Source organism: Acomys minous (assembly GCF_964271855.1).
Source record: "Acomys minous genome assembly, chromosome: 6".
NCBI lineage: Eukaryota > Metazoa > Chordata > Mammalia > Rodentia > Muridae > Acomys > Acomys minous.
The window spans coordinates 23,454,183-23,481,179 of record NC_140487.1 but is presented as its reverse complement, the minus strand read 5'-3'; the positions used below and the strand labels follow the sequence as shown (position 1 = coordinate 23,481,179).

The 26,997-nt window shown below is 43.2% G+C and overlaps 2 protein-coding genes across 12 annotated transcripts in view; one reads left to right on the top strand and one right to left on the bottom strand.

The window, feature by feature from the left end:
* Positions 1 to 26,997, top strand: part of AKAP9 (A-kinase anchoring protein 9) — a 174,841-nt gene that overhangs the window by 34,042 nt on the left and 113,802 nt on the right. For 9 of the 11 annotated variants that reach the window (XM_084786924.1, XM_084786926.1, XM_084786925.1 and 6 more), the window contains exons 1-2: positions 4,950 to 5,786; positions 24,977 to 25,210. In XM_084786924.1, coding sequence (XP_084643050.1) covers positions 5,739 to 5,786; positions 24,977 to 25,210 — 282 coding nt within the window. In that variant the 5' untranslated portion in view covers positions 4,950 to 5,738. Of the gene's footprint in view, positions 1 to 4,948; positions 5,787 to 24,976; positions 25,211 to 26,997 lie in introns of those variants that run through there. The other 2 variants (XM_084786921.1, XM_084786927.1) reach the window with 2 other exon arrangements.
* LOC311599218 (eukaryotic translation initiation factor 1-like) lies at positions 2,350 to 2,909 on the bottom strand. Its single transcript, XM_084784943.1, has one exon. The coding sequence runs from the start codon at positions 2,878 to 2,880 to the stop codon at positions 2,539 to 2,541; it is 342 nt and encodes a 113-aa protein (XP_084641069.1). The 5' UTR covers positions 2,881 to 2,909; the 3' UTR covers positions 2,350 to 2,538.

The following is a 26,997-nucleotide window of genomic DNA, read 5'->3' as shown; positions in this document are numbered from 1 at the left end:
GTTTGACTTTTCAAGACTTATCATTATTTTCTGTCATCTTTTCTTAGATATTTTTAATTTGTTCACTTTATATCCCAATTGTTGCCCCTTCCCTCATCACCTCCAGACCCCATCCTTCCTCCCTCATACCCTCTCCCTTCTTCCACTAGTCCTCAGTAAGGGGAGCACTCCTCCCCTAACATCTGACCTCGGCCTATCAAGTCTCATTTCTGTTGCCTGTATCCTCTTCTTCTGTGGCCTAGCAAGGCAGCCCCACCAGGGGGAAGTGATCAAAGTGGGAGAGGGAACAGAGTCCATGTCAGAAGTGGCCCCTACTCCCCATGTTGTAGGAGCCACAAGTAGACTGCGCTGCCTATCTACTACATCTGAGCAGAGGGTCTAGGTCCACATCGGTGTCCTCTGCCCTTTAGATGCTATTCAGTGAAATGAACCTCAATTTCAAATCTGCTTTCATATGCATCTGTAATAGAATGTGCATGTCACGCTAAGAGACCCACATTCCCACTTAGGGTCCCTAATTGCTGTTATAATTCTTCGTTGGACACAGATCCTCCCGTAGACACTTCCACCTAGAAAAGCACTGGAATGCCAGAAATTTATCAGAAGTTGTAAAAACCACCTTTAACTGCCAAGCAATAGGGCCGTGAAATGGAGTGCCCAAACTGTAACTAATCATCATTTCAAAGTCCTCCAGCTTTGAGCTCACAGACACAGTCTTCTGCAGAACAACTGAAAACGAATGCACCGGCTTTTCCAAGCCACTCTGAGATTCTGTAACTAGATCCAGTTCATTTTCGTGATCACAGTCATTGAGTTCCTGGCCTTGTGCTAAGCCTTCTCATTGTAAACCTTATTTATAATTATAATTTGAATTGATTTGCCTCACAGAAATATAGGTTAAAAAGGCTCTGGCATATGGAGAGAGCTTACTAAATACTCATGAGATGAATTGAAACTCATATATTTTCATGTTTTTTTGCAACTGGTTTTCTAAATACAGTATTAATGCTACTGCATCATTTACATATCATTGATAGAATTGATGTTGTTTAATAAATCAATATTTTTTCAATCACAAAAAAAAAAGAAAAGAAAAAAAAACTAATCTGACAAAGTAATGGGGACTGCATGCAATGGGGCGAGGTAAATAGACATGCCAGCTGGAACTGTCTCCATTTGCCAAAATTCGAAATAACAGGGATCTGGTTTTGTATGGTGGCTGTGGAAAAGGACAACAAAGGAAGGGATGAAAGGGCACGGGGAAAGCCCAGCAGGGAGCTGGTCCAGTGTGGCAGGTGAGTGATGGAGGAGGCTTTGAGGGGCCTTGGAAGAAGGTCACTACCAGAAATGAGAAGCTCAGTCAGAACTGTTGTCACCCGAAAGGTGATGGTGAAAATGTTCAGTAGGAACCATAGCTGCCAGGGTCTTCTGAAGGGAGGCTCCCTCTTTGTTCATAAAGTTGGGCACACTGGCCAGTTAACTGCTGCTGTTTGTGTGAACTGTGTGCCCCCAAAGTCTGGGGTATTAAGAGCTTGGCCCAAACCTACTAGATTCAGTTTTTAGGAGAGCTGTTGGTTAGATTCTTGTCAACTGGAAACAGACTAGAGTCATCTGGGAAGAGGGATTCTCAGTTGAGAAAATGTATTCATAAGTTTGGCCTACAGGCAAGTCGGCCAGGTATTTTCTTGGCTAATGATTGGTGTAGGAAGCCTAGTGCACTGTGGGTGGTGCCAACCTGGCCAGGTATTCTGAGTTGTAAAGAATGCAGGCTGATCCAGCCATGGGTTGACAGTTATCTAGTAAGTGCACTGCACCTTCAATATCTGCGTTAAGTTATCATGTCCAGAATCAGATTCTCCATCTCCTTTAGATTTGTCTTCCTCCATCTCAATCTTGATGCTCCTGTTGTCTCAAACCTCACGCTCAATCGACTCCTCCTGTGACGTTAGTTCTATTCCCAGAATATGATGCTGCATCAGTGCCTCTGCTACTACTGTACTATGGTCCAAACTCTCTTACTCTCAGGTCTGAATTATTGTAAATGTAACTGAAGCTTTATGGCAAAGACCTGGCTTTAGGGGTCCCAAAGGACTAGGCTTCGCTGCCTTTCCTGTTATGACAAAGAGATGAGTAATGGAGAAAAGGAGATTTCAACAACGTGCTTTAGAGAGAACAACAGACAACAGGATCCAGTGATGTCAGCTTCATCTTCCGGGATACCAACATGAACTTTAGGTTTTAATGGGGGCAAAGGGAAACAGGTGTGCATCATCAGCACTGGTCAAGGTGTGGTTTTGGTTTTTTTTGTTGTTGTTTTGGTTTTGGTTTTGGTTTGTTGTTGTTGTTGGGTTTTGTTTTTTTTTTTTTTGGCTCTTTTCAGTTTATTGCATGAAGGAGTTACACTAGTCCAAGTTATAAGCGGACCCCAAATGGTTACATTATACAAGCTGTGAGGTTTTTAAACTTGTGATAAGGGACAGAAGAGAAATTCTACTCATTGCCAGGAAATCCTCACTTAAGCTTCAGAGCCACAAGCACTTAAAACCCATGAACCTTCAGCTGGTCGTCCTTAGCCAGTCCAATCTCTATCAGGAACTGGCATATGTTTTTGCGCTGGTCACTCTGTAGCTGAATTACTTCTCCATATTCTGGATGCTCAATTACAGTACCATTGCAGGCAAATTTCTTCTTAAACACCTTCACTAGTTTCTTTTTATCGTAATCATCAGCGATCCCTTGGACAGTAGTAAGGGTCTTCCTGCCGTTTCTCTGTTGAATTCTTATATGGATATAATCCTCAGTGCCAGCAGGAAGCAGGTCATCACCCTTACTTGCATCAGCAAAGGGGTCGAAAGAGTGGAGGTTCTGGATAGCGGACATACGATACGATTCCTTTTCCTCGCTGGAAACGGCCTAACTGCGGAAGGCGGGCAGGGGGAAAGCGAGGGGGCTCCAGGGGGAGGCAGCTGAGTCCTCGGCGGCTGCGGCTCAGTGACTGGGGCCAAGGTGTGGTTTTGTTGAGTGTTGTCTCTGCTCTGGTTCTGTAACATGGCCCAAAGGACTTCTTGTTACTCTGTAAAGAACAGACTGCTGAGAGATGATGTCTTGTGCTGTAAGATATAACCTCCATGTTGGTGCATAAGTGTCCTCGTCTGGAACATAATCTGTCTTAGAAGTTCTGCTGTTCCTAGAATCCAGGACAATTTCAGGTTTCAGGCAATGGCTGACTTTTGGGGAAATCTGGAATAGGGCATTATATAAAGGTAGAGTGCCTTATTAGTCTGATCTTTGTGCCTTTAATCTTGAAGGGCATGATAGGTTAGGCATGACTAATTCCTAGATAGACACCCCCACCCCCAAATAAAGTGGAGCTGCCATTTGGTCATCCTGCTTTTCATTAGTTTGTGTGATGAAAGCTTCTTAGCAGAGGCAGCTTCTAACTGCCTGCTCTACAGCAGCAGCCAAACCGACCCCTCACATAGTAGCCACATGTGCTTTAACAGCACCGGTCAGAACACTGGTCACTGATACTTTCCCAGTGGCCTCTGGTCTCATTCAGAGAAAGAAACAAAGGGTTTTTTCCCCCCTTTTCTCTCTCTCTCTCTCTCTTTCTTTCTTTCTTTCTTTTCTTTTCTTTTCCAGACAGGATTTCTTTTTGTAGCTTTGGCTGTCCTGGACTCAATTTGTACATCAGGCTGGCTACGAACTCACAGAGATCCACCTGCCTCTGCCTCCCTAAGTGCTGGGATTACAGGAGGACACAGTTCTTCAAGTGGCTTTTAGAATTTGAGTCTGTTCTTCTGTCGCCTCTCCGATTTCATGTCCAGGCTCCTTCCCATCCATCCCATTCTTAATTTAGCCACCTTTGTCTTCTGCTCTCCCTTTAGCACAGCACTCACACTGTAGTTTGGATCTGCTGCTGACGTCATTCCCACCCATAGCTCACCATCTCATCTCTTTCAAGCTTTTGCTGAAACACTATCTTCTCAGGGAAGGACTTGAGTGAAGAATGAATTACATGAATAAATGAATTGTGTGACATGGCAACATGTTTGAACAGGAGTCATAAGAACAGCACTAATTCCACAGACTTGCCCTTCTAATAGATGTTATCAAAAGCTAGATTACTGAGCACCCTTTATATCTGAAACAGACAGGTATATAGGCTTCATAATTATTCAAGGTAAAATGCAAAATAATCTTGCAACTTAGCAGAAGATCATGAACATCTGTAGTTACAAAGATGGAACAACAAAGAGGTGACCTCCTGAGCCACTGAGAAAGCAGAGTCCATTAATAAACAGGAAATCCATGAGATAGCCTGGGCTTCCTCCTCCTAGGCAATCAGATCAACAGATAATCACTCAGTCCAGGCAGTGTAGGGCACTTCATTCTAGACTTAGATCTACACAGGGTAATGGATGACTGAGAAAAGTCACTTCTTTCCCCACCCCCTCTCTCTTTTAATTTCTTTCATTCCTATGAGGTATCTAATCTCACATTAAGATAACATGGCAATATAGACTTGATTACTTTAAGTTGGCACAATTATGTTTAAAATATAGGCATTTCTAAACTACAGGTACTGGAAACATCTTTGGTATCTGATAGACAAGGTTTTTGGTCTCCACCTTTTCATGTGCATATCACTTAACACACTACTTCTATGATTGGATTAAATTAAATTCTCTTTGGTTTTCACCTGCTAATTTTTCAGTCCACCCTATGTTAAAACAAAGAAGAAGCAATGATACTGAGCCAATAAAATGGTTCACTCCAGGAATAGATAAGAGGGGCGGGGGGGGGGGGGGGAAGGTAAAAGGGAGGAGAAAGAAAGGATTGCCAGAGCAGGTGGGGTTGGTTGGAAAGATAGTAATGTTAAGCTTATAAGCACGCTCAATTCAATGTAACAAGTTTATTAGGCATAAAATATCATACTAGCCATTTCAAGTTAAAGAATAGAACAGACAAAGGTTTTGGGCGTTTTCACACGCCAGGAACAGTCATAAATATTAAACAGCTCGTCCAAAAACTCCAGGTAAAGTCAGAGAAGAAGCATAGCTGTTTTAAGGCCATTAACGTTCGAAAGTTAGCGTAGACTGGCTTTGTTCCCAACTTAGATTCCGAATCCGGGCTCCTTAGGAACCCAGTTGCCAAGGAGAAGGCTCTAGGAGTGTCTCAGCGTCACTTCAGGGAACAAAGAGTTGGGAGAAGCATCTAGCTGCAGAGGCTGCTCTTCCAGCGTGCTTTGAAGGACGAAGACTGTGGGTGGGAGGGAACCTGTGGGGGTTAGGAGGGACTGGGGGGGGGGGGGATAAGGAAGGAGCAGGGGGCTCTGCAGGTTCCCCATTGGGGGGTCCTGCCCTCGCCCTTCCCACTGCGGCTTCTCGTTGTGAGACCGCAGCCGCTTTTGAATATGGAACGCAGTGCGGTGTGTTAGCAGCACCTTCTCCCACGAGGGGTGCTCGTTGGGCCGCGGGGCCGGGAGCCCTCCGAGCCAGGCGGGCGCACGCACCTGCCGGGCCACTTGCGCGACTGCGCCGACCATCCGCCCCGCCCCGGCCTCCGCCGTGTGTTTACGTGGAGACAAAGATGGCGGCGGTGACCGCGGGGCCCGTGCTGCCGGGCACGAGTTGCCAGTGAGCGCCTAGCGGGTCGCGAGTGGCCGCGGAGCTCTGTCCGTCTTGTCTAAGCAGATCTTTCCTCTCCACCCCGTCCCCGCCTGCCCCGCAGATGCCATGGAGGACGAGGAGAGGCGAAGAAAGGTGGAAGCTGGCCGGGCGAAGGTAGGAGCGCGGCGGCCGCGGGCCGCGTCGGGAGGCGGTGACCCGGGCGGGGGGTGGAGGGGGAGACTGAGCCGCGGGGCTCGAGCGTCGGGGGGCTGGGGCTGGGAGGAGCCGCCCCTTCTTGCTGCCGGTGGAGACCTTATGACTGCACTGCCTGGTTCCTTTCTCCAGGGTGCCACACAAAACCCTCTCTAAGCCCGGCTAGAAACTGCTAAGGAATTGCTTTGCAGGCGCCACCCTTTCACTTTCTAAAGGGAGTTTGGGGAGTCGTCCGGGCTTTGTGCTTTCGGGAGTGGGTGTTTAGGAGTTTCTGGATTCCGAGGGACACCCGTCCACCGACCGCCAGCCTGCCTTCTTTAGGTGTCACGCTGGCACTCTGGAGTGTGTGTGATTGGCCTGTGACAGCTGCCTCAGCAGTGGCTTGTGTGTGCCACAAGTGCCAGCTGTGAACTTGGCTGTAAGGGCATTTTTAGAAGCGGTTCTTTGTATATTTGTGTTGGAGGTCTTTGTCACCGCACGCGCTTTTGTAGCGTGTGGAATGGAACTTCGGAGCACTGAAAGGTTCCATAAAATAAACAAGACCGATAGAATTGCTGTTTTAAATAGTGTTTTTGTTGTGTATTTAATGAGTGCAGTTTTGTCAATGCATTTATGGCAAGACATGTAAACAATTCAGAATAATAGGTATTCCTCAGTGGGCATACCGAGTAATTTGATACTGTTATGAATTGACTAGAATGATTTCTTTATAAAAATTACCTGTTCGAGCTGACCTATCGAACTCCTTGCTCCCTAAAATGAAATTACCATGAAGATATTATGTTGTGTCTTTAAGATCTGATTGTTAGCAGTCAACCGTGGGGACAATGAAGTTCTATTTTAAACTTTTGTTCCTGTTGTACTGTCTGGTTTTATGTGAACACGACACAAGCTAGAATCATCTGAGAGGAGGGAATGTCAATTGAGAAAATTCCTTCCTAAGATTCCCCTTCAGGCAAGCCTGTAGGACAGTTGCTTAATTAGTGATTGATGTGGGAGAGCCCCGCCCACTGTGGCTATTGCCACTCTGGGCTGGTTGTCCTGGATTCTATAAGAAAACAGGCTGAGCTCCATGAGGAGCAAGGCAGTGGGCAGCACCGGTGCCTCTGGGCATCAGTTCCTCCCTTCTGGCTCCTGCCCTGTTTGAGTTTTTGATGATGAACCGTGATATGGAAGTGTAAGCTAAATAAGCCCCCCCCCTTCCCAAATTGGTCTGGTCATGGTGTTTCAGCATAGCAATAGGAACCCTGACTAAGACACCTGTCTTCCTTTTTTCTTCTCTCACACTAACAAAGGAAAGCAGGTCAGGAATGAATGAAGGTCCACACTGCAGAGATACAATGGTACATGCTCAACATTAGTTTGTTAAAGGAGTATTTGTAATAGCTAAACTTGCATTTCTAGACTATGGTTAGTTGACTTTCCCGTAACACCCTCTGTGTAAGGTCAAGGTTTAAATGTGTCTGTGTAGCATTCTACAAAAGAGGAAAATGGAATCAGCACAATAGAAGCCCCAGCTCTGCTCACCACTGTGCACCCTAAGGAGCTGAGCAAGTGCAGTGCGTTGAAGGAGTTGCACTGTGCATTCCTTTCCTCTGATTAGATAGTGTTTTTTTCTTTCTTTGCCCTGACTCTTTCTTTTTCTTTTTTTTTTCTTTCTTTCTTTATTTCTTTTTTTTCCCAAGAGTCTTACATTGTAGTCCAGCTTAGCCTAGAGCCCAGTGTAGTCCAAGCTTGCTGCAGACTCAGTGGCAATCCTGCATCTGTGCTAGATAGCATTCTGGGTGTGAGCCATTATGCTAGATAAGATAGATGTCTTATTGACTACTTCATAATCTCCATTGCTTTCCCCTAAGTATATTCTGCACTAAATATGTGTGAGGCAGTCCTGCTAAGCTTTGTTTGCTTCCAGTAGACCTGCTTTTTGATCAAATTGCTGCCAGTGAATACTTAGCTTTAAAATAGAATTCAAATTTGTTTTCTGTGCATGTTTCTTTGTCTTTCAAAATTCCACCTTTGGGGGCCAGGGAGATGATTCAGTGTGTAAAATGTTTGCTGTACAAGCGTGAGGACTGGGGTTCGTATTTCCTGTACCCACACAGAGCTGGCCATGGGGGCATGCATCTTCAACCCAGTGCTTGAGAGACAGTGGTGGGCAGGTCCCCAGGGCTTCCTGTCCAGCTCTCTAGCCAAACTAGCAAGCTCGAGTTTCATTTGCAGACCCTGTCTCAAAGGATAAAAAACATGGTGGAAAGTAATAAGGGACACCAGCCTCTGGCTTTTCAAGGACGGACCTGTGCTCCCACACAAGACACAGTTCTGTCTTTGGGGTAACAGTCTCTGTCTCTCTTTTAAAGTTAATTTATCTAAAATATGACTTTGTTCTAGAATTGAGCATACTTTTCCCAGGAGGGATATATCCAACAAGGGTTATAAGCAGCTCTAATTATGCAACATACAAACATTGAGATCTCCTGTGACAACATGAAGATAATCATTTTCTAAGCTGAATGATGGAATATGATGCAGCCATTACATTTATAGAGCCTGAAAGGACCATGGGAAGTAAAGTACAGCCTGTGTCTTCAAAGCTTCACATGAATTTTTCATCTATATGAGCATGCTGCTTTTAATTAGGAATTAAAAAGTCTGTTGTAGATGTTGTCAGTGGCTGGGGTTGCAGCTCTGATGCAGTGCGCAGCTCTGGATTTGGTCCACATCACAAACTTTGAAAACTAATTACTTGACCAACCTGTATTGGAATCTCACTTTATGGCAGGCATTGAAAATACAGATGTGAGTCGGGTGTGGTGGTGCACGCCTTTAATTCTAGCACTCTAGAGACAGAGGCAGGTGGATCTCTGAGTTCGAGGCCAGCCTTGTCTACAAAGTGAGTCCAGATCAGCCAAGGCTACACAGGGAAACCCTGTCTCGGGAAAAAAAAAAAACAAGGAAGAAGAAAATACAGACGTGGTAATAGTCTCTGCTCTCTATGGGTCAAAAGGCACATAGATACTGGGTAATAAGTTCAGTGAGGGTGCTGTGCAGCAGGGCCACAGGGATTTAGCTCATATTTTAGTAACATGTTTTCAATACTGTTCATTTCCTGGAACATTATACAAAGAGGCTCTTTATTATTATGTCAGTGTAGCCTATAATTATCTATTAGATAATAATTATTCAATAAACACTTGTTGAATAAACAGCATGGGAGATGAGCCGTCACTGGGTGCTTTTTCATAAGTATGGCTATCACTTGGCAATTCAGAGCTCTTAGAAGTTGTTCATTGCCAGTGTAAGAAAAGAATACGTAAAATCATTTCCAAAATCTATTTAGGAGCCTGGTCTTCCATATTTCTTATTTATTGGACTTAATTATTGTCTTTGATAACTTATTTTCATAAACCACAATTCTTTTTTATTAATTTATTCGTATTACATCTCAGTTGTTATCCCACCCCCTGTTTCCTCCCATTCCTCCCTCCCTCCCGCTGTCACCCTATTCCCCTCCCCTATGACTGTGACTGAGGGGGAACTCCTCCCCCTGTATGTGATCATAGGGTATCAAGTCTCTTCTTAATAGCCTGTTATCCTTCCTCTGAGTGCCACCGGGCCTCCTCATGAAGGGGACATGATAAACTACAATTCTTAAGTCTTTTTCTTGGTAATTGACTAATAAGTTGTTCCACTGAAATTTTTCAGAAGATTATCCAGAGCACACAAGTGACAATTTTTAAAAGTTTGTCATGTATATATTAGAATATATTTTATAAAATGTCTTATACAAACCTAAATCCAGTACATGAGAATAAATTAAGATATATACAGCTCAAAATAATTGTACAATAATTGTAGCACCCATAATGCTACGTTAAAGAGCTGGCAGGCTGACCACCTCAGCTACCACCCAGGCGCAGAGCCAGGGCTGTGAGCCATCCCACCCCAACACCTGCCTCATCTATGCGCTGTTGGAGCCCGTGAAGGGGCCCGCCCTGCAGATCCAAATGTGTAGGGCCTGCATGACACAGGACATCAACAGGATATCCTAGAGGAAACCAGGTGAGGATGAGAATCCGGTATTGATGGTGTCACAGAAGCCGGAGGCCTCCAACCAGAACAGTGACTCATTGCCATGAGCACTTGCAAATAAAAATGTGCGGACAAAAAGATAGACTGTGGGACACACCTGCGACGCACTACAGCTTCCACGATGAGATTTTTTTAAATGTTTTGTTTATTTTTTGTTTTGTTTTTGTTTTTGTTTTTTGTTTTTTGTTTTTTCTTTTCTGGGAATGCTCTCAAGGGCAGATGTGAAGGTCCTGGGAGGTGAGTGGGATCGGGGCGCATGATATGAAACTTAGAAAGAATCAATAAAAGTTTTAAAAAATGTTATTTCCACAAAGGTTATGTATCCAAACTGATACATGGAGATGTGATGACTAATTTCAGTTTTAAACATCAGTGGATTAGGAAACACCTCAGAGCTGGGTGCAGTGACCTATAATCCCAGCACTCGGGAGGCAGAGGCAGAGGCAGAAGCAGGCAGATCTCGGTGAGTTCCAGGCCAGCCTGGTCTACAATGAGAGGACAGCCAGGGCTACATAGAGGAAGCCTGTTGGGGGCGGGACAGAAGAAAGAGCCAGCTTGGGTGTTACGAATGGGACCGCACCTCTTTATCCATGAGACGTGAGAGTATTTCCTGGAGGTGAACCGGGTAGGAGAGCCCCACCCTGACTGAGCAGCAGCACCCCATATACTGGATCTTACCTGGATAAGAAAAGAGAGAGAAGGCCAGGGCTGCTTTCTGGTTAGAGCCGTTGGGCCAGCTGCCTTCCCCACCATGAAGCATGTATACCTTTGAACTGTGAGACAGCATAAACCCTTCCTTTCTCCTTTAAATTGCTTTTTTCAGTGTTTGGGCACAGTAACAAGGAAGATATCTGGGGAAAGCACTAAAGGCTAGTGTAACTATTGTTTTTACCATCCCAAGTCACCTCCCCAGCCCCAAAATACTTCTTTTATGATTAGGGAAAAAATTCAAATCCCATTTTAAAAAATAACCAAACCTTATCAAATATAGTATGGTAGTGTGTGCTCTCCGACATAGAAGAACATAGCAGTGTCATTAGGGCTCCAACTATATTGTGGTCCCTGACTCAGCATTGCCTGTATTAGATAGTTGGCATTGTGTATTATTAGGCATTTGTGGATGTCCTTTTTTATTTTTTGAAGCCAAGTGTCAGGTAGCCCAGGCTGGCCTTGAACTCCTGCTTCTCCTAGCCTCTGCCTCCAGCACTACACATGTGCAGCAGCAGGCCCAGCCATCTCCTTTTCACTTTTGTCTGTCCTGTCTTTGTCCTTGCTGTAATTCTCATTGCCGTGGACTTGGTCATCGGGCCTTGTTCCTTTCATTTTCCTTTTCTCCTAATTTGTGGTTTTAGATTTGCAGTGACTAAAGAACCCAGAAACTGGGGTTAATAGACTAGTTTATAAAATTCTAAAGGGAACAGAGCCTAGTAGAACAGAGGCGTATGCCAGCTGAGTGTTTTTACTTCTTGCTTGGCCTTGAGTTTGCTATAGGATCCTCAGTCTTGATGTTGTATACAGCCTGTTCCCTGGAGAGAGAAGACCCAGCCAGCCCTGTTTACTACAAAATGAGAGGGCATGGCACCACACGGCCCTGTGGTGAGCCGAACTTCAGCTCCATTTTAAATGACTTAATTTTTCCAAATAAACTTAACCTGCAACTTTATTGTTATATAAAAAGTATTACAATGCAATTACGTTTTTAAATCATATTAGGGATTTTTAAAAAAAGTTTGGTTCATATAGCTCAATTTTTAAAATGAAAGTTTCATACCAGTTACCTGGTACTTCATATGATTAACATTATTTAGTGAATTGGTTAAAATTCTTGCTCCTTCACATAGTAACCAGTAGTTGCTGTTTTTATGTGTTCACCAAGCATTTGCAGTTGGAGTAGCAGTACCAGTTACATGTAGGAAGTGTTTTGTGTAAGTTATTGGCTTTTCACTTTCTGTACAGTTGTTCGTTGTATTTTCATGCATACTTGTTCACAGTTAAGAACGCTCTCCTGGATGAAAATCAGTATCATCTCATCTCTAATAACTTAAAGCATCTATCTAGATCTAATATATGTTTAAAAATATAATAAAATTAAGAAGAAAAAAACAACAAAAATAACGCTCTTCCGTCTTAGTATTTTCTTTCAAGCATTCTCTATGTGTGACAGCACATCTGGTCTAGGTTTCTCAGTAGTACAGCAGTTTGATGCCTCCAGCATTCACAACAACATGCAGACCAGGAATTCAGAAAGAGCATGTGGAAGAAAGAGCAGGACGGACGGCTTCTTCAAATGTAAGCTCTCTGGAGTAAACCCCAAATGGCAGAGCACAGAGGTGGAAGCACCCAAGAAAAGAAGCTTTTCTTTGAACAGTTTTTCCCAGTCCTGTCCTAGTGGTCTTGTTGTCCTGCTGCTTTTCTCCCGGCTGACACTCAGTGACGGCGGAGCTGTCAGTGCAGTGAGGGCGGGGCCATCACTGCAGCGAGGGCGGGGCTGTCAGTGCAGCTGAAGGGGAGGGGGTGCTGTCAATGCAGCTGAAGGGGCGGGGCTGTCAGTGCAGCAAGGGCGGGGCCGCAGGGCAGCTGTAGGGGAGGGGGCTGTCAGTGCAGCTGTAGGGGAGGGTTGCTGTCAGTGCAGCAAGGGCGGGGCCGTCAGGGCAGCTGTAGGGGAGGGGGCTGTCAGTGCAGCTGTAGGGGAGGGGTCCGTCAGTGCAGCTGTAGGGGAGGGGGCTGTCAGTGCAGCAAGGGCGGGGCCGTCAGTGCAGCTGTAGGGGAGGGGGGCTGTCAGTGCAGCTGTAGGGGAGGGGTGCCGTCAGTGCAGCTGTAGGGGAGGGGTCCGTCAGTGCAGCTGCTGCTGTAGGGGAGGGTTGCTGTCAGTGCAGCTGAAGGGGAGGGGTGCTGTCAGTGCAGCTGTAGGGGAGGGGTGCTGTCAGTGCAGCTGTAGGGGAGGGGCTGTCAGTGCAGCTGTAGGGGAGGGGGCAACAGACAAACAAACAGTGACATGAGTGGAACAAAGATATTTTAGAGCAATGTCCCATTCGAAAATTTTTCAAGATTCATTTATTTGATTATATGTGTATGGATGTTTTCCCTGCATGTACTATGTGCACCGTGTGCGTGCCTGGAGCTCTTGGGGTTCAGAGAGGGTGTTTTGAGGCAGCATGTGGGTGCTGGGAGCCAAACTCAGGTTTCTGCAAGAACAAGTGTTCTGAGCTGCATTGTTCCAGGCCCAAATGTCTATAAAGAAAAATGGCTCTAGCCAAAGAACAAAACCCTGATACAGCATTTTTGAACTGTACATTCCTGGAGTGTAAGTGAAATTCTTCTGACATGGCAATGAGAAAAAGTAACCTGTAAAACATTGATAAGCATAATGTACTTATTTTGCAGCAATAGTCTTCTAAAATTAAAATTTGGAATCCTTTTTAATTGATTAGTATCCCCCTTGAAAACTTTAAATTTTGTTGTTGTTGTCGTTGTTTGTTTGTTCAAGATGGTTTCTCTGTGTAGTCTTAGCTGTACTAGAACTCAGTCTGTAGACCAGGCTGGCCTTGAACTCAGAGATCCACCTGCCTCTGCCTTTCGAGTGCTGGGATTAAAAGTGTGTACCACCACTGCCTGGGTAAAACTTTAACTTTTTAACTTGGAAAAACTGTTGAAAATTAGACGGGGGGAGAGAGGAAAGAGAGCGAGTGAGCTTGTGTGTGTGTGTGTGTGTGTGTGTGTGTGTGTGTGTGTGTTTGTGTATGTGTGTGACTGGTCTGATCTATGTGTCTGTGCACATGTCTCTGAGAGGGAGCAAATACTTACAGTGATAATGTGGTACTCTGGCCTGTAGAAAAGACTTTGGAGACATTTATTCCCTCGTTTGTTTTAAACACCTACAACTGCAGCTATGGACTTTTACTTAGCATTTATTTAAATTATTGCGAACTCTGTGCCTAATGGTCTATGACAGCAATCCTGTTACAGCACATGGTTGACAATCCTGTGCTTTGAAGGATTAGTAAAATAATGATAAGAAAGTTTTGAATTCTTCTGCTACTGGATGTGAAAAATATTTTTCATGTGGATGTAAGGAAGTGCCTGTTCATCCCTTTGCTGTTCATGCCCAGGAGCGAGGCTGCTGGTCGGGCACTGACTGTGATGACGTTCTGAGGATTCCACAGTCATTTTGCACAGTAGCTGTGCTGTCCTACATTCCTGTTCACAGTGTCCAAGAACTCAGCTTCTCCTTGTCTCACTAACATGGGTGTCTCTATAAGTTAGGAGAAACAGCGTGAGAGATGCAGAATGGGGTGTGGTACAGCGTTGCCCAGTTGCTGAGGATGGAGAACATCTTTATGGGCCTTTTTGGCCACTTGTGGATCTTTAGGAAAATATTTAAAGTCCTTTTACCAACTTATTTTATATATTATATAATTCTGTGTCCCTCCTCCACCCCAACACACACACACACACACACACACACACACACACACACACACACAGAGCATATATATTTATGTGCCAGGAATGAACAGATAGAAACACACATTCCCAGTGGAGTTACCTTTCTGGGCTTACATACTTTAACAGTTGCTTCCTACAAATAAGGGTTTTGGTGAGGAGTTTGGAGCATGATGCTAAACGTCCAGTGACTTTTCCTTCCACCGCCAGCTGTTTCACAAATGCTTACAGTTTGGTCAAGTGGACACCTGTTGTCTTTTGGCTCAGTCATTGCTGTCCATATCTACGGTGGGAACACATTTGTCCTTGAGTCACAAAAAGGTCTTTATTTTTATTGATGAACATGATAGACCAATAGGTATGCTTTACCAATGAAAAATATTTTTGTTGTAATATTGCCTTCTCTTAAAAAAAAAGTCTCCTCATACTATTTGATGCCTACTTAGGCACAGTTACAAAGGCTTTGTTTGGTTTATACATGGGCTAATAGATTCAAAAGTGATAAATATTCAGAATATTCAGAAATTCACATTGTCCCAGGAGTGGTTTTGTGAGGTTAATTTAAATTTGCAGTCTGTTTTATACTCTATAGCATCCTTTTATCCCTTTTGTTTATGAACAGTGTGGTGCTCATTTCCAGTTAGCTCATGGCCTTGATTCCTTCTATGTGCTGTTGTTCACTGAGACATCTGTTGTTTGGTTGTCTAAGTCCAGGCTTGTTTTGTCCTGTTTTCAAGAAGTCATTTTTTTAAAGTCTCAAAAGTTATTTGAACTATCTAGAACCACATTAAAATGTACAAAATGTAAAGATTTTAATGCATAAATGATACTGAGTAGGTGTCTGGCTTACACATGCCTCAGAATGCAGCAGCATGAAGCGAGGACCGAGTTCCTTACTTCTTGACACTAAGCACAAGTAAGTCTTTGTGGCTTGACTAGCATTGTTTGCTGAGAGCTCTGAGATTAGGCTGTGTTTGCTCCTAGCAGTCTCACTTGGCCTCCATGTTTATTAGCTGTTTCCCCAGGAAAGGTTCTGTACTGTAGTGTAGGATGTGAAACACATGGGTTTTCCACACACAGACTTTATCTTATCAGTTACCTTTTTGTTGCTGCCATAAAACACCATGAAAAAAAATTTATGGAAGAAATTGGGCAAGACTGAAACAAACTCTCAAAGTCCGTGCCCAGTGATGTACTTCCTCCAGCAAGGCTCCACCTCTCAAAGGTTGCCCAACCTTCCCAACAATACCACCACCCTGGGACCAGGTGTTCAAGTATGTGAGCCTGTGGGGGTCTTTTCTCAGCAAACCTCAAAAAACAGAGAGGGGACCATCTGATGGCAGCTTGGCAGTGTGAGAGGGTTTCTCGGATAAAAACCAAGCCTGATGACTTGAAGTTGACCCCTGGGGCCCACAGAGTGACGGAGACCAATTCCTGTAAGCTGTCCTCTGTCCTCCATGTGTATGCCTTGTACCTCCCCTCCCCCCCCCTGACGCTAGATGGATGGACAGACAGACGGACAGATGGATGGGTGAGTTGTTGACGTTAGGTAAGACTATAAAATGTGTCAGTTTGGGACACATACACCAGAAGTTCTATTTGAGACTTCTCAGTGAAATTTTAAAAACAATTTGTTATGAGATCTGTAATTATAGGTAGTGAAGTTAGACTAACCCAGGCAGTGTAAGAACAAATTGTGGGGGTTTTTTTGTTTGTTTTTTACTTTGTAAGTAGAAAACTACCTCTACTTGCCTCTTTTCTTATTCATAAAAACAGGAGCTTTTACAGAACCTGCCTTGGAACTTGGGGTTTTTTAATTTTAAATTTAAAATTTCAAGCCTTAAAACACTGTCAGGGGGCTGGAGAGATAGCATAGAGGTTGCTAACCTGTGTTGCTCTTATAGGGGCCTGGGTTTGGGTCCCAGCCACCCACATGGTGGCTCACCCATCCATCCCTAACTCCTGTTGTAGGCCATCCAGTGCCTTCTGACATCAGTGAGCAGCAGTCACACATGTGGTGCATAGACATGTATGCAGGCAGAATCCGTACATGTAAAATAAATTTAAAGAAAGCCACAGTCGGGCTGTAAAATATGTTTAACAAGTTCAGCATTGTTGTCATCATTGTCATGCTGGAGATGATTAAGCTCAACAGCAGAAATAAGGGCGGAGAAGTAACAGGATCGGATAATGAGGCACCATGTGAGCTTTGGTTGTAAAAGTAGCGGGGACTGTTACAAGAAAGTGTTTGTCATGTCTGAGTTCTGAAAGGTTTCTTTCCAGATAATGCAGCCATTTTCAGATAGGCATGTTGTTACCAGAGCAGTAGTGTGTTATTTGTTACGATTGTTATGTAAAGAAAGCATTAAAGCCTTGATTTACACGCACGCCCCCCCCTCCTCCTGACTTGAACAGATAAATGTCAAGCAGTCAAATTCAGGCAGGGTTTCTTAGTTCTGAAACAAAAACTGAGCTAAGGGAAAAAAAAAAAAAAAAAAGGTAAAGAGCTGCCTGGAGATGGATTTCAAGACAGAGAGGGACAGGTGGGCTTCATAGCATCCGAAACTGTTGCTGTTTTCTGTCACTTGTCCCCCTTTCTCAGTATCCTTTATTCTTAGTACCCTTTCAGATTAGCCTTGACTATACATGTCTATACCTGACCAGAAGCAAGAGGGTGAATTCCTAGATCTTTCCTATCCAAAGAAGCGTGTGTCCCCCCCCTAAAAGGGGGGGCGCGAATAAACAGCTGGGCAGGGTGGTGTGGGGTTGGTCTGGAGCTACTATGTATTCAAATGTTAATTGCTCCCCAAGATCCTTTTGAGCAAACTCTCACATACCCAAAATGATGTGATGGAAACCTTGCCTCCCAAATTATCCCTGATTGGCAAATAAAGTTGCCTACACCTGGGCTGGGCAGAAGAGAGGTAGGCGGAGCCAGGGTCCAAAGGCTGCAGTGGCAGGACCACAGGGAGGAGAGAGAGAGGGAGAAAGGAGGGGTTGCCCTGGGTTAATTTGAACTAGAAGCCTGTGGCTGGGAGGGGCTTTCTCTGAGGATTGGCATGATGGAGAGAAGCAGCCAAATGGAAAACATGTGCAAAAGTATTTATATGGGTTTTGGCTGGGAAACAGACAAGATAGCTTAGAGGGTTAAAAGCTGCCCAGCTCCAGGGCATTGAGGCTTATCAAAAATCTAACAAGTTTCTGTGTCTTTGATTTATATATTAGTGGTTTAAGGAATAACTGCACCCTTAATAGTTATGACTCAATATTAAATATTAATACTCACTCAGCATGGTGGTACAATTCCTGCAATCCTAGCAAAAGTAGGAGGATCAGGACTTCAGGGCTAGCCTGGATTATATGAGAGCCCTTCTCAAAGAAAAAGGCAGCACAGTAGGAGTAGGGGGACACAAAAAAGGTTTCACACTGAAGGTCAGTCTATTTATAGAGTCCAGCCACATCCCAGGTGTTAGAAGCACCTGGGAAACGTGTTTTAAAGTTTTGATGTCTCGGACGCATGGCTCACCAAAATGAAAACTTAGAGCAGGACCCAAGCTTGTTTATTTTGAAAATCATTAGTGAGCAGTAAGGGCTGGACGCCACTTACAGAACCAGTTTGCCGGACTGTGAGCCGCTCAGGGACTGTGGGCTTTGATTCTTAATACAGCTGCTACTTTACAGGTCTGTGTCTGAGGAAGTAGGGATCGTGTAATGCAAAACCAAACATGAGCAACAGCAACAAAGCCCCAGTGCTGCTGGGCAAGGAGAGGAGTATTTCAGCCAGCATCCTGTGGAGCAGGGTGCACACTGCACTTTAGAGGTTGTCCTAGCACAACAGCCAAAATGCCAGTGAGTACAGCATCGTGCACTGATCTTAGACTGTTCACTAGGATGTTTCTCTTGTCTCTCTTTATGGTTTACTACCTCTTCTAGTTGCTGTTCTGCTGAGATAAGATGCCATGACCAATGCAACTTAAACAAGGGTTGTTGGGTTTTTGTTTTGTTTTGGTTTGGTTTGGCTGGTTGGTTTTTGGCATAAGGTAGCAAAGGATTAAAGTCCAAAATAGTGAGGTCAGCATGGCAGTGGGTAGTCGTAATGGCGGCCAGAGCATGAAGGTACAGAGCTCACGTCTTGAAACACAGCCATGAGCTGGAGGCAGTGAGCTGAAATAAAAGTGAGTCTCTGAACTTTGAGTGCTTTCCTCCAGTGACTACTGCCTCCAACGAGGCCACGCCTCCAAAACCTCCCCAAGTGGCATCTTTACATGTGTATCAGGTGGTCAGAAGGGAGGACCAGTGCCTCTCTGCCTGCGAGGCATCTCTCCACCCCAAACATATTTATGAAGAACCTGTGTGTAGCTGCTGGTGTAGGCTTCCAATAGGTATAAGCATTGATTTTGATTTTTAAAAATCCCTTCCTGCCCTGAAGTTAGCTTTTACTTATTATTTCTGAAACACTAGACTTTCTGTAATCAGTAACGGCTTTGATAATTTCCGTGTACTGAAGTGATGTTTATGACATGCGGATTAACTGGTCCACAGGAGCTGCAGCTGGGTAGCTTTTATTGGTACTTTCCCTCCTTTGAAAGCTTCCATGGTACTTTCTGGTACCATGAAAGCTAATCTTCAGGGAAGAGGCTACCTACATCACTTATATATTTTTAAAAAATGTTCTCTTTCTTTCCTGCACACGCATGCGCGCGCGCGTGCGCGCGCGCACACACACACACACACACACACACACACACACATGCAGGCACACACACATTCGCTGTCTTACTATATAGCCCTGGCTGACCTGGAACTCACTGTGTAGACCAAGTTGGTCTTAAAATTGAGGTCTACTTGCCTCTACCTCATGGGTGCTGGGAATAAAGGTTAGCATGCCTGGCTGGTGACCTACTTTTGCCAGCTAGGCTACACCTCATAAAGGTTCCATAGCCTCAGTAGTAGTACCAGCTGAGACCAAGTACTCCAAGCGTGAGTCTGTTGGGGGACACTAGAGACCCAAACCATACCATGGATTTGATTTTAGGTAGGTAATTAATACTCATCTGTGTACCTCAGCTTCCACATTGTTTTCTTGGTGTTGTCTGACTTCTCCCTCCATCTTCATTCAAATTAAGTCTTTCTGTTGAAGGCTCTTTCAAAACCTACATCTTTTTAAATCTAAAACCATGTTTTATTGCTTGAAATGATATATTTGTGTGTTTATTTTCATTTGGTTTTTCTAGTGTATTACAGTTCATCAGAGTAGGCTTTTTTCCATTATCATTGTGTTCCCTGCCTTAGCACATGAGTGGCTACATGATATACAAAACATATTTATCCAAAAAATGAACTACATATTTACTAGTTCTATCCATGCCAAGTTCTATCCTACATATGTGTAATACTGGGCAGCCTCATCTCTTCCCTTTGAGAACATCAGGATAAGAAATATTTCTATACTGCTCCATAGAGACTGAAGAGAATACCCCCAAATAGACAAGTCTCCTAGTAGAGGGAGGGGAAAAACAACCAACCCATAGAAACTTTGACCGAAAAGTCACCCTGCCTACAAGGATGTGCAGGGATAAAGATAGAGCAGAGACTGAGGGAATGTCCAACTAATGCTTGGCCCAACCCAAGACCCACCCCATGGGAGAGAACTAACCCTTGACACTGCTAACCATCCTCTGCTATGCTTGCGGAGAGGAGCCTAGCAAAGCTGTCCTCTGAGAGGCCCCACCTAGAGTGCTTTGAAATAGATGCTGAGACTCAACAGCCAAACATTGGGCAGTGTGTAGGGAGCCTTGTGGAAAAGTGGAGGGAAGGAAAAAAGGACCTGGAGGGGATAGGAGCTTCACAAGAAGACCAACAGAGCCAACTAACCAGGGGCCAAAGGGGCCTGTGAAGTCTGAAGCACCAAGGACCATGCATGGACTAAACGTAGGCCTCCTACACATATGTAGCCAGTGGGCAGCTTAGGTCTCATGTGGGTCGTCTAGTAAGGGGAGCGGGGGCTGTCTCTGGCATGGACTCTGTTGCCTGCTTTTTCTATCTCTTTCCCCTTGCCAGGCCACAGGGGAAGAAGAGATGAGCTTAGTCTTGATGCAACTTGATGAACTGGGGTGGATGGGAAGGGAGGAGGAGTGGGGAGGAGGGAGAGGGAAGGAGAGTGGGACTGGGAGGTGAGGAGTAATGGGGCTTTGACCAGGATGTAAAGTGAATAAGTAAAAAAAAAAAAAAAACCCAGCAACAAAAGAAATCATGCTCATTATTTCATTCAATTTTCACAATTCAATTAAAGAACAGTCTGGCCTACATGAAAGAGTCCTGAGTTAGGAATACATATTTTGACTAGTCTCTAGCAAAGCTTGTTAAACTCTCAATGAACTCAAAAAACTAAGCAGGTAATAAGCAACACTTTAACAAAATGGCATTGTAGAAATTAGCATATCTTTTATTTCATAGGATGTTCTGAAAATCCACTTTTTGCTGGAAATGACTATTTATGACATAATTCTTGAGTTTAGGAGTACATGATTGTTTAGTCATTTCTTCTTGTTCTGCTTAGAGTAAGCCATTTGCTTGGGATCTGAACCAGTTTTGAAAGACAAATGTATATGGACACAGTATCTTTCCAGTAAATCTTGCAACTATTTCTGTGACTACATATGTTAACATTTTTATAATTGGCTTCCAAATGGCAAACACAGATGGCTGGTGTCTGAATTTCCAGCATGTTTTAGAATAAATGTTTTCTCAGTAAGTTAAAGTGTATCGATTCAGTGTTAGGTGGTTACCTAATTGAGTAGGTTTTTTCTTATCTGTTAATTTACCATTTTTGGATTTAAAATAAAAATAGCTTAAGTAGCCAAAAGAAATTGAATACGTAAGATGATCTTGTTTCTTCTTTCTTTTTTAATTAAACAGAATCCTTGCCAGAAAGCTGTTGTTATATATTATTATTCTGAGAATTTGATTTTTTTTTCCTTAAGAGAAGAGGAAGATTACAGTGGGAAGGGCACTTTTGTGTTTTTCACTTACTTCCTGAGTAATTGGAATACTTCATTCGAATTCTGAAGCCATGGACTTGTAGAGTTGTAGAGCTGGGTGTGCTCTGTTCTGTGTCACCTCAGCATCAAGAGGATAAAATTATCCCCTAGCGGTGTCTTCCCCAAGTGATGCTTTTCCTCTTTTATTCAACATACACTTACTGAGTGCTGTTCTAAGTGTTGAGTGTAAAGAACTGAACTATAGTCCTTGCCCTCAGGAGCCTTCTGCTTAGTTAACAAAAAATAAATAAGCAAGCAAGCAGGCAAACAAATATGATCTCATAGAATCAAGTTAAAAAAAAACAAAACACTGTCTTTGTAATCTTATGTGTTTAAACCGTACATTCACACGCAGCTAGAGAATCATTCTACATGCACCTGTTCATGTGTGTCTTGTCCATTGTATTCAGTAGTGCGTGCTGTTGCCTCTGCTCTTCAGTCAAAGTTCTGTAACTTGGTGTTTAGTCTTTCATTTGTCTGTGCACTTACTTATCTGAATAACCATTAGATACAAATATGCAATAAAAAATTAAGAGTTTGAAACAAAATCTTAATCCTAAAATATTCTGCTGTTAATGTTCTATGGAGGCATGGTATTGCAAATAGCTTCTGAAGTGTACTTTTAAGAATGCCGTTCTTAATTAACAATTTTTGGCACTGTGTTCTCCCTGAGGGATCTCTTCTTTTTAAATGATGAGCCTGGACTTTTGATTCTATTTACAGACAGTATTTTAGTCTGGTCAGTTTATTTTTAAGAACAAGTCTTCTATCCTACAGAGTACTTTAAATGCATTCCAGCAGCTTAATGACATACAAAGAGGATGCTGCCCTTGCGCCTGTTCCCTGCTCTTCATGCAGACGTGAGTTGTTAGACTAACCACAAAGCTGCTGGACAGTCTGGGAAGACCCTGAGCGCAGTGCATCTTTATATGGCATAGCGTTCGTAGCTGCTCTATGTGAGTGCTGGATTCGTGTCTTGAAAATAGGGCATCACTGTGTGTATTATTTTACAGTTGAAAAGTTTTAAACTACTGTATTATTCATAGTTTGCCACATATTTTGATAGTTATATTACATCATTAGCTTTAGCATATTATACAATAAATTATCAGCTATCTTTTTGTTTGTTTGTTTCTAAACAGGGTTTCTCTGTGTAGCCTTTTCTGTCCTGTACTCACTTTGTAAACCAGGCTGGCCTTAAACTCACAGAGACCCACTTGCCTCTGTCTCCCTGAGTGCTGGGATTACCAGCTTTCTTTTTAATTAGTGTAGTTAATAGGTAAAGTAATTCTATTAGATTGGATTAGATTCCTTTTCCTTTTTTTTTTTTTTTTTTTTTTTAAGGCTCTAGGTCTCACTTTAGGTTTTTCTCAGAGTGATTAAAGAGCTCAAATGTAAGAAGTGGTGGTGGTTAGTATCTTTTTCATATAAAATAAATGTTCTAAAAAGGGAAATTTAGGCTGGGGTGATGCCTCAGTATATAAAGTCCTTGCTTGCGCAAGTAGCGTTCAGGTCCCTGCATCCATGTAAGGCCAGGCATGGTGGTGAGTCTATAATTCAGCACAGTGGGGTGGGGTGGGAAGACATAGGCAGAGACAGGAGGATGCCCGGAACTTGCTGGCCAACACTCTGAGCTACTGCCACAGTGGAGACGGATGGAGGATGGTGCCTGAAGTCAACCTGTGGCCTCATATACACGTAATCAAGCAAGCACACCTGCACACGCACACACAACTTACAGTCATACTCAAAGAGAAGTTAAATATAGGGGGGCGCCTGGAGTTCAAGTCGTGAAACACACTGAAGTTGTTATAGATACATTTTTTTTTCTTGAAATGTACCTATGGCTGTTAATATAATGTTACTGAAATTCAAACTAGATATAATTGTTCATGGTTGAAGCCTGAGGCCTGCTTTGTCTCTAATAAGAAGAGGTGTAGGTGGCTTTCTTTTCATAATAATTATACGATGATACTGTTTTATACCTACTACTGTGTCATAAGTGTTGCCATTAGCAACAGTGGTTTGCCTTACTATTTTTAATAAAGGTTTACCATAGTTCATTCAACATTGTGTAATTCTGACTAGAGGATGATATTTTATTTGTGTCCTGGCCTGATGTTAAACACATTGTATAATAATAATAAAAAGTTTTACCTTGTTCAGTTTTCTTTCTGCCCATGTTTCCTGCTTTTTTATTACACATTTCTCTTATACATATCATCAGTGTCTAATGTCTTGATGATAGCTATGTCTTTGTTTTAATTTTTTTGTTGTTATTTTGGGGTTTTGGGAGGCAGTTTCAAGACACTTTATAGACTGGAACTTACAGAGATCCGCTTGCCTCCCCGAGTGCTAGGACTACAGGTGTGCACCACTGTGCCCAGCTCTTGTTTTAATTTTTGTTAGCTACTTTTTAAGAGAGAAATCATAAGTGGTGCTGACTTTTAATTAATAGCAAGAGGTGCCCAGGAGTAAACATCTCTTTTAAAAATAAATTTAAGTAAGAAAGGTACACTGGTGTGTATAGCAAGTATATTATATAAATAGGCAACGCTAGATGCCTCATAAAGGACTGGAAAGCATTACTCTCTGAAATGTCTATCATTTTTATTCTTTGCTTTACACATAAGGTTAGAAGCCACAGAGCTAAATCTTTGGTGCGGGCTAATCATCTTTAGAAAACTAACAAAGGATGGATTTGAACTCTGTGTATGTTGTGCTTTCAGACAGTTTGAAATCCACAGATAATACTCTTGAGTGGAGACTGGCAGAGTGTCCCACTCGCTGTGTTCTGACTCTGAGCTGATTTTCTCTTTCAGATATTTTCATTTCTTGTTCCTCATTCAGAAGCATCCAGGTTCTTTACAGTGTAATAGTAATTACTCTATTAAGGATGGGACAAGTGTCTTTAGCTTTGTCATTCATTTCTAGTGGTAATTTGAGTTTTTTAATAAAGTGACTCAGGGCTTTAGTAATCTTAGAAGATAACGCCATTTCTTTTTTTCCCTATATCTTGCTCTGGTGGAAGAATGTCTTGAGTGGATGTAGCAGTTGTCAATAAAGCACTGTTTAGCCAATCAGCTGGACAGGAGGACAGGAAATGGAAGGCAGAACTTCCATGGGAGGCGGGAGGAGCCTGGATGGGTTGGCAGTTGACAGAGGGAGTTGATGGAGAGAAAGCTGGTGCCCAAGGACCGTCAGATTATCAAGTGCTTGGGATATATAGTAGGTTATAAGAGTTAGAGTAGTTTATTTTAGTTTATTGTTAAGATTAGTAGCACTTTAGATTCTGCATCATTCGTTTTTAGTGGTAGTTTGCGGCTGTTTTGTTTTTTTTCCCTTTGGTTTTTCGTGACAAGGTTTCTCTGTGTAACCTTGACTGTCCTGGACTCACTTTGTAGAGCAGGCTAGCCTCAAGAACTCACAGCAATCCGCCTGCCTCTGCCTCCCAAATGCTGGGATTAAAGGCGTGCACCACCACTCCCAGCCCTAAGTAGTTTGAGTTTTTTAATAAAGTGACTCAGCTTTAATAATCTTAGATGATAATGCCACTTTCTTTTCTTTTTTCCCCTATAGCTTGCTCAGTTTCGACAAAAAAAGGCTCTCCGTGATGGACAGAGTATCAAGAAGCATAAAAAGAAAAAATCAAGCTGCAAACAAGATTTAGGCAACTTAAATGTTAAGCACCAGGGCGATGAGACATCTATGACTAGCTCCTCATGCATAGACTCAGCTGGGAATCCCGATTCCACCAGAAGGGCTCTTCCCACCGGAGAACTCGTGCAACATGGCCAGGACCTCTCTGCTGAGGTAAGGCGTCCATCTTTCGACATAGTTCTGAGTGGAGCATCCGTGTGATGGCCAGTGGTCCTCAGCACATCTTGCAGTTTAATTATGACTTTGTCCCTTCTCCTAAACTTCAGCAGTATGGTAATAGCTGCACCTAAAATAGTTAATAACCTCTGGGTGAGCTTTATATTGCTTCGCTGGCAAACATTTATTGAACACTCACAATGCAAAGATAAGAAAGGCAGATATAAAGACAGTGTGTTCCTGTCAGACCAGTGCCAGCAACAGAGCACCTGGCTCACAAGGGTATAGGGGATGCCAGAGTCAGCCTGTGCGTGTTACTCGGGTAGGTTCGGAAAGGGTAATACAGCTGAGTCTTAAAGTATAAGTTGGAATTAGCAAGGGTGAAAAATAAAACTGAAGGAAGCAACCTCTCTGTAGAAAGAAAAGCATTTGCAAAGATAAAAAGCAGTGTGCTATGTGATCTGGAAACAAGAAATTCAATTTTTTTTACATGTATTTCTGTTTCAAGACTCCTTATTTAGTATATATTGCTGAATCTTTGGAATTGAAGTATGGTTAATATGATTGTACTGAATAAAAGGGCTTGAAACAGAAACACACACACACCAGAGCCTGTGCCTGAGCAAAGCATAAACCAGCACGCCTTCCCTCCGTAGAGCTCATCACAACATTGCTGCTCCTAGAGACACCAGGCAACACTGCAGCTATATACTTGGGGTCATTTTTAAGCAGTGAAACCACCTATTAAAAAGCGCAAAAATATGCCGCTGCCTGCCCTGGAAGGACATTGCTTTACATTGTGAGAAGCAAGAAGGCAAAACTTTGCCCTGTTCTATGTCTCCTAGTATTATCTACTTTGGATCACTCTAAATTTTCCCTGTTCTTCTCATGTTTTCCAGTGACCTAGTAAATGTTAAGAATATTGATTTGGGGCTAGGCAAGTCAATTTTATTAAGGAGGTGATTTCATGAAGGCGAGTCTGTATAATGAAAATCAACTCTATTCTTAGATAATTTGTAAATGTTTTCTCTTTTTTTTTCTTAATAAAATTCTTTGCACAAAATTTTTAATTTTTGAAAAGAAATGGTTAGGGGCCATTGAGATGGTTTAGTAGTTAAAGTCATTTGGTGGCCAGACATAATGGTACTCACCTTTAATCTCTAAAGTAGAAAGGCAGAAGGAGGTGCATCTCTGTAAGCTCAAGGCCAGCTTGGTCTACAGAGTGAGTTCCAGGTAAGTTCCAAGTAAGGACAGGCAGGACAGGACATAGTGAGATCCTGTCTCGAAAACAAACAATAAATAAAAATAGTCACTTGCTGCCAAACCTAATGACCCAAGTTCTATCTCCAGGACCCACGTGGTGAAAGGGGAGAAACAACTCCTGAAAGTTGTATGACTTCCATGTTTGTGTGTGTGCACGCACACACACACTAAATTAAAATAAGTAAATAAATGTAATACAGTTTTAAAAAAGAAATATTGAGATTGACATCACTGTATTGTCTGGAGGGGAACATTCAGTTTCCCCCAGGTATTTGTGTGTCTGTGTGTGTTTTACACTTTTTAAAAAAATGAATTCACTTTACATCCCAACCGTAGCCTCTCCCTTGTTCCTCCCTGCCCCCCCCTTTCCTCCTCCCCCATCCCCGTCTCTTAATCCTCAGAAAGGGGCAGTCCTCCTCCCTCACCAACTGATCCTAGGTAATCAAGGTTCTTCAGGGCTGCCTGCATCCTCTTCCTCTGTGGCCTGGGGGAAGTGATCGAAGTGCAGGCAACAGAATCCA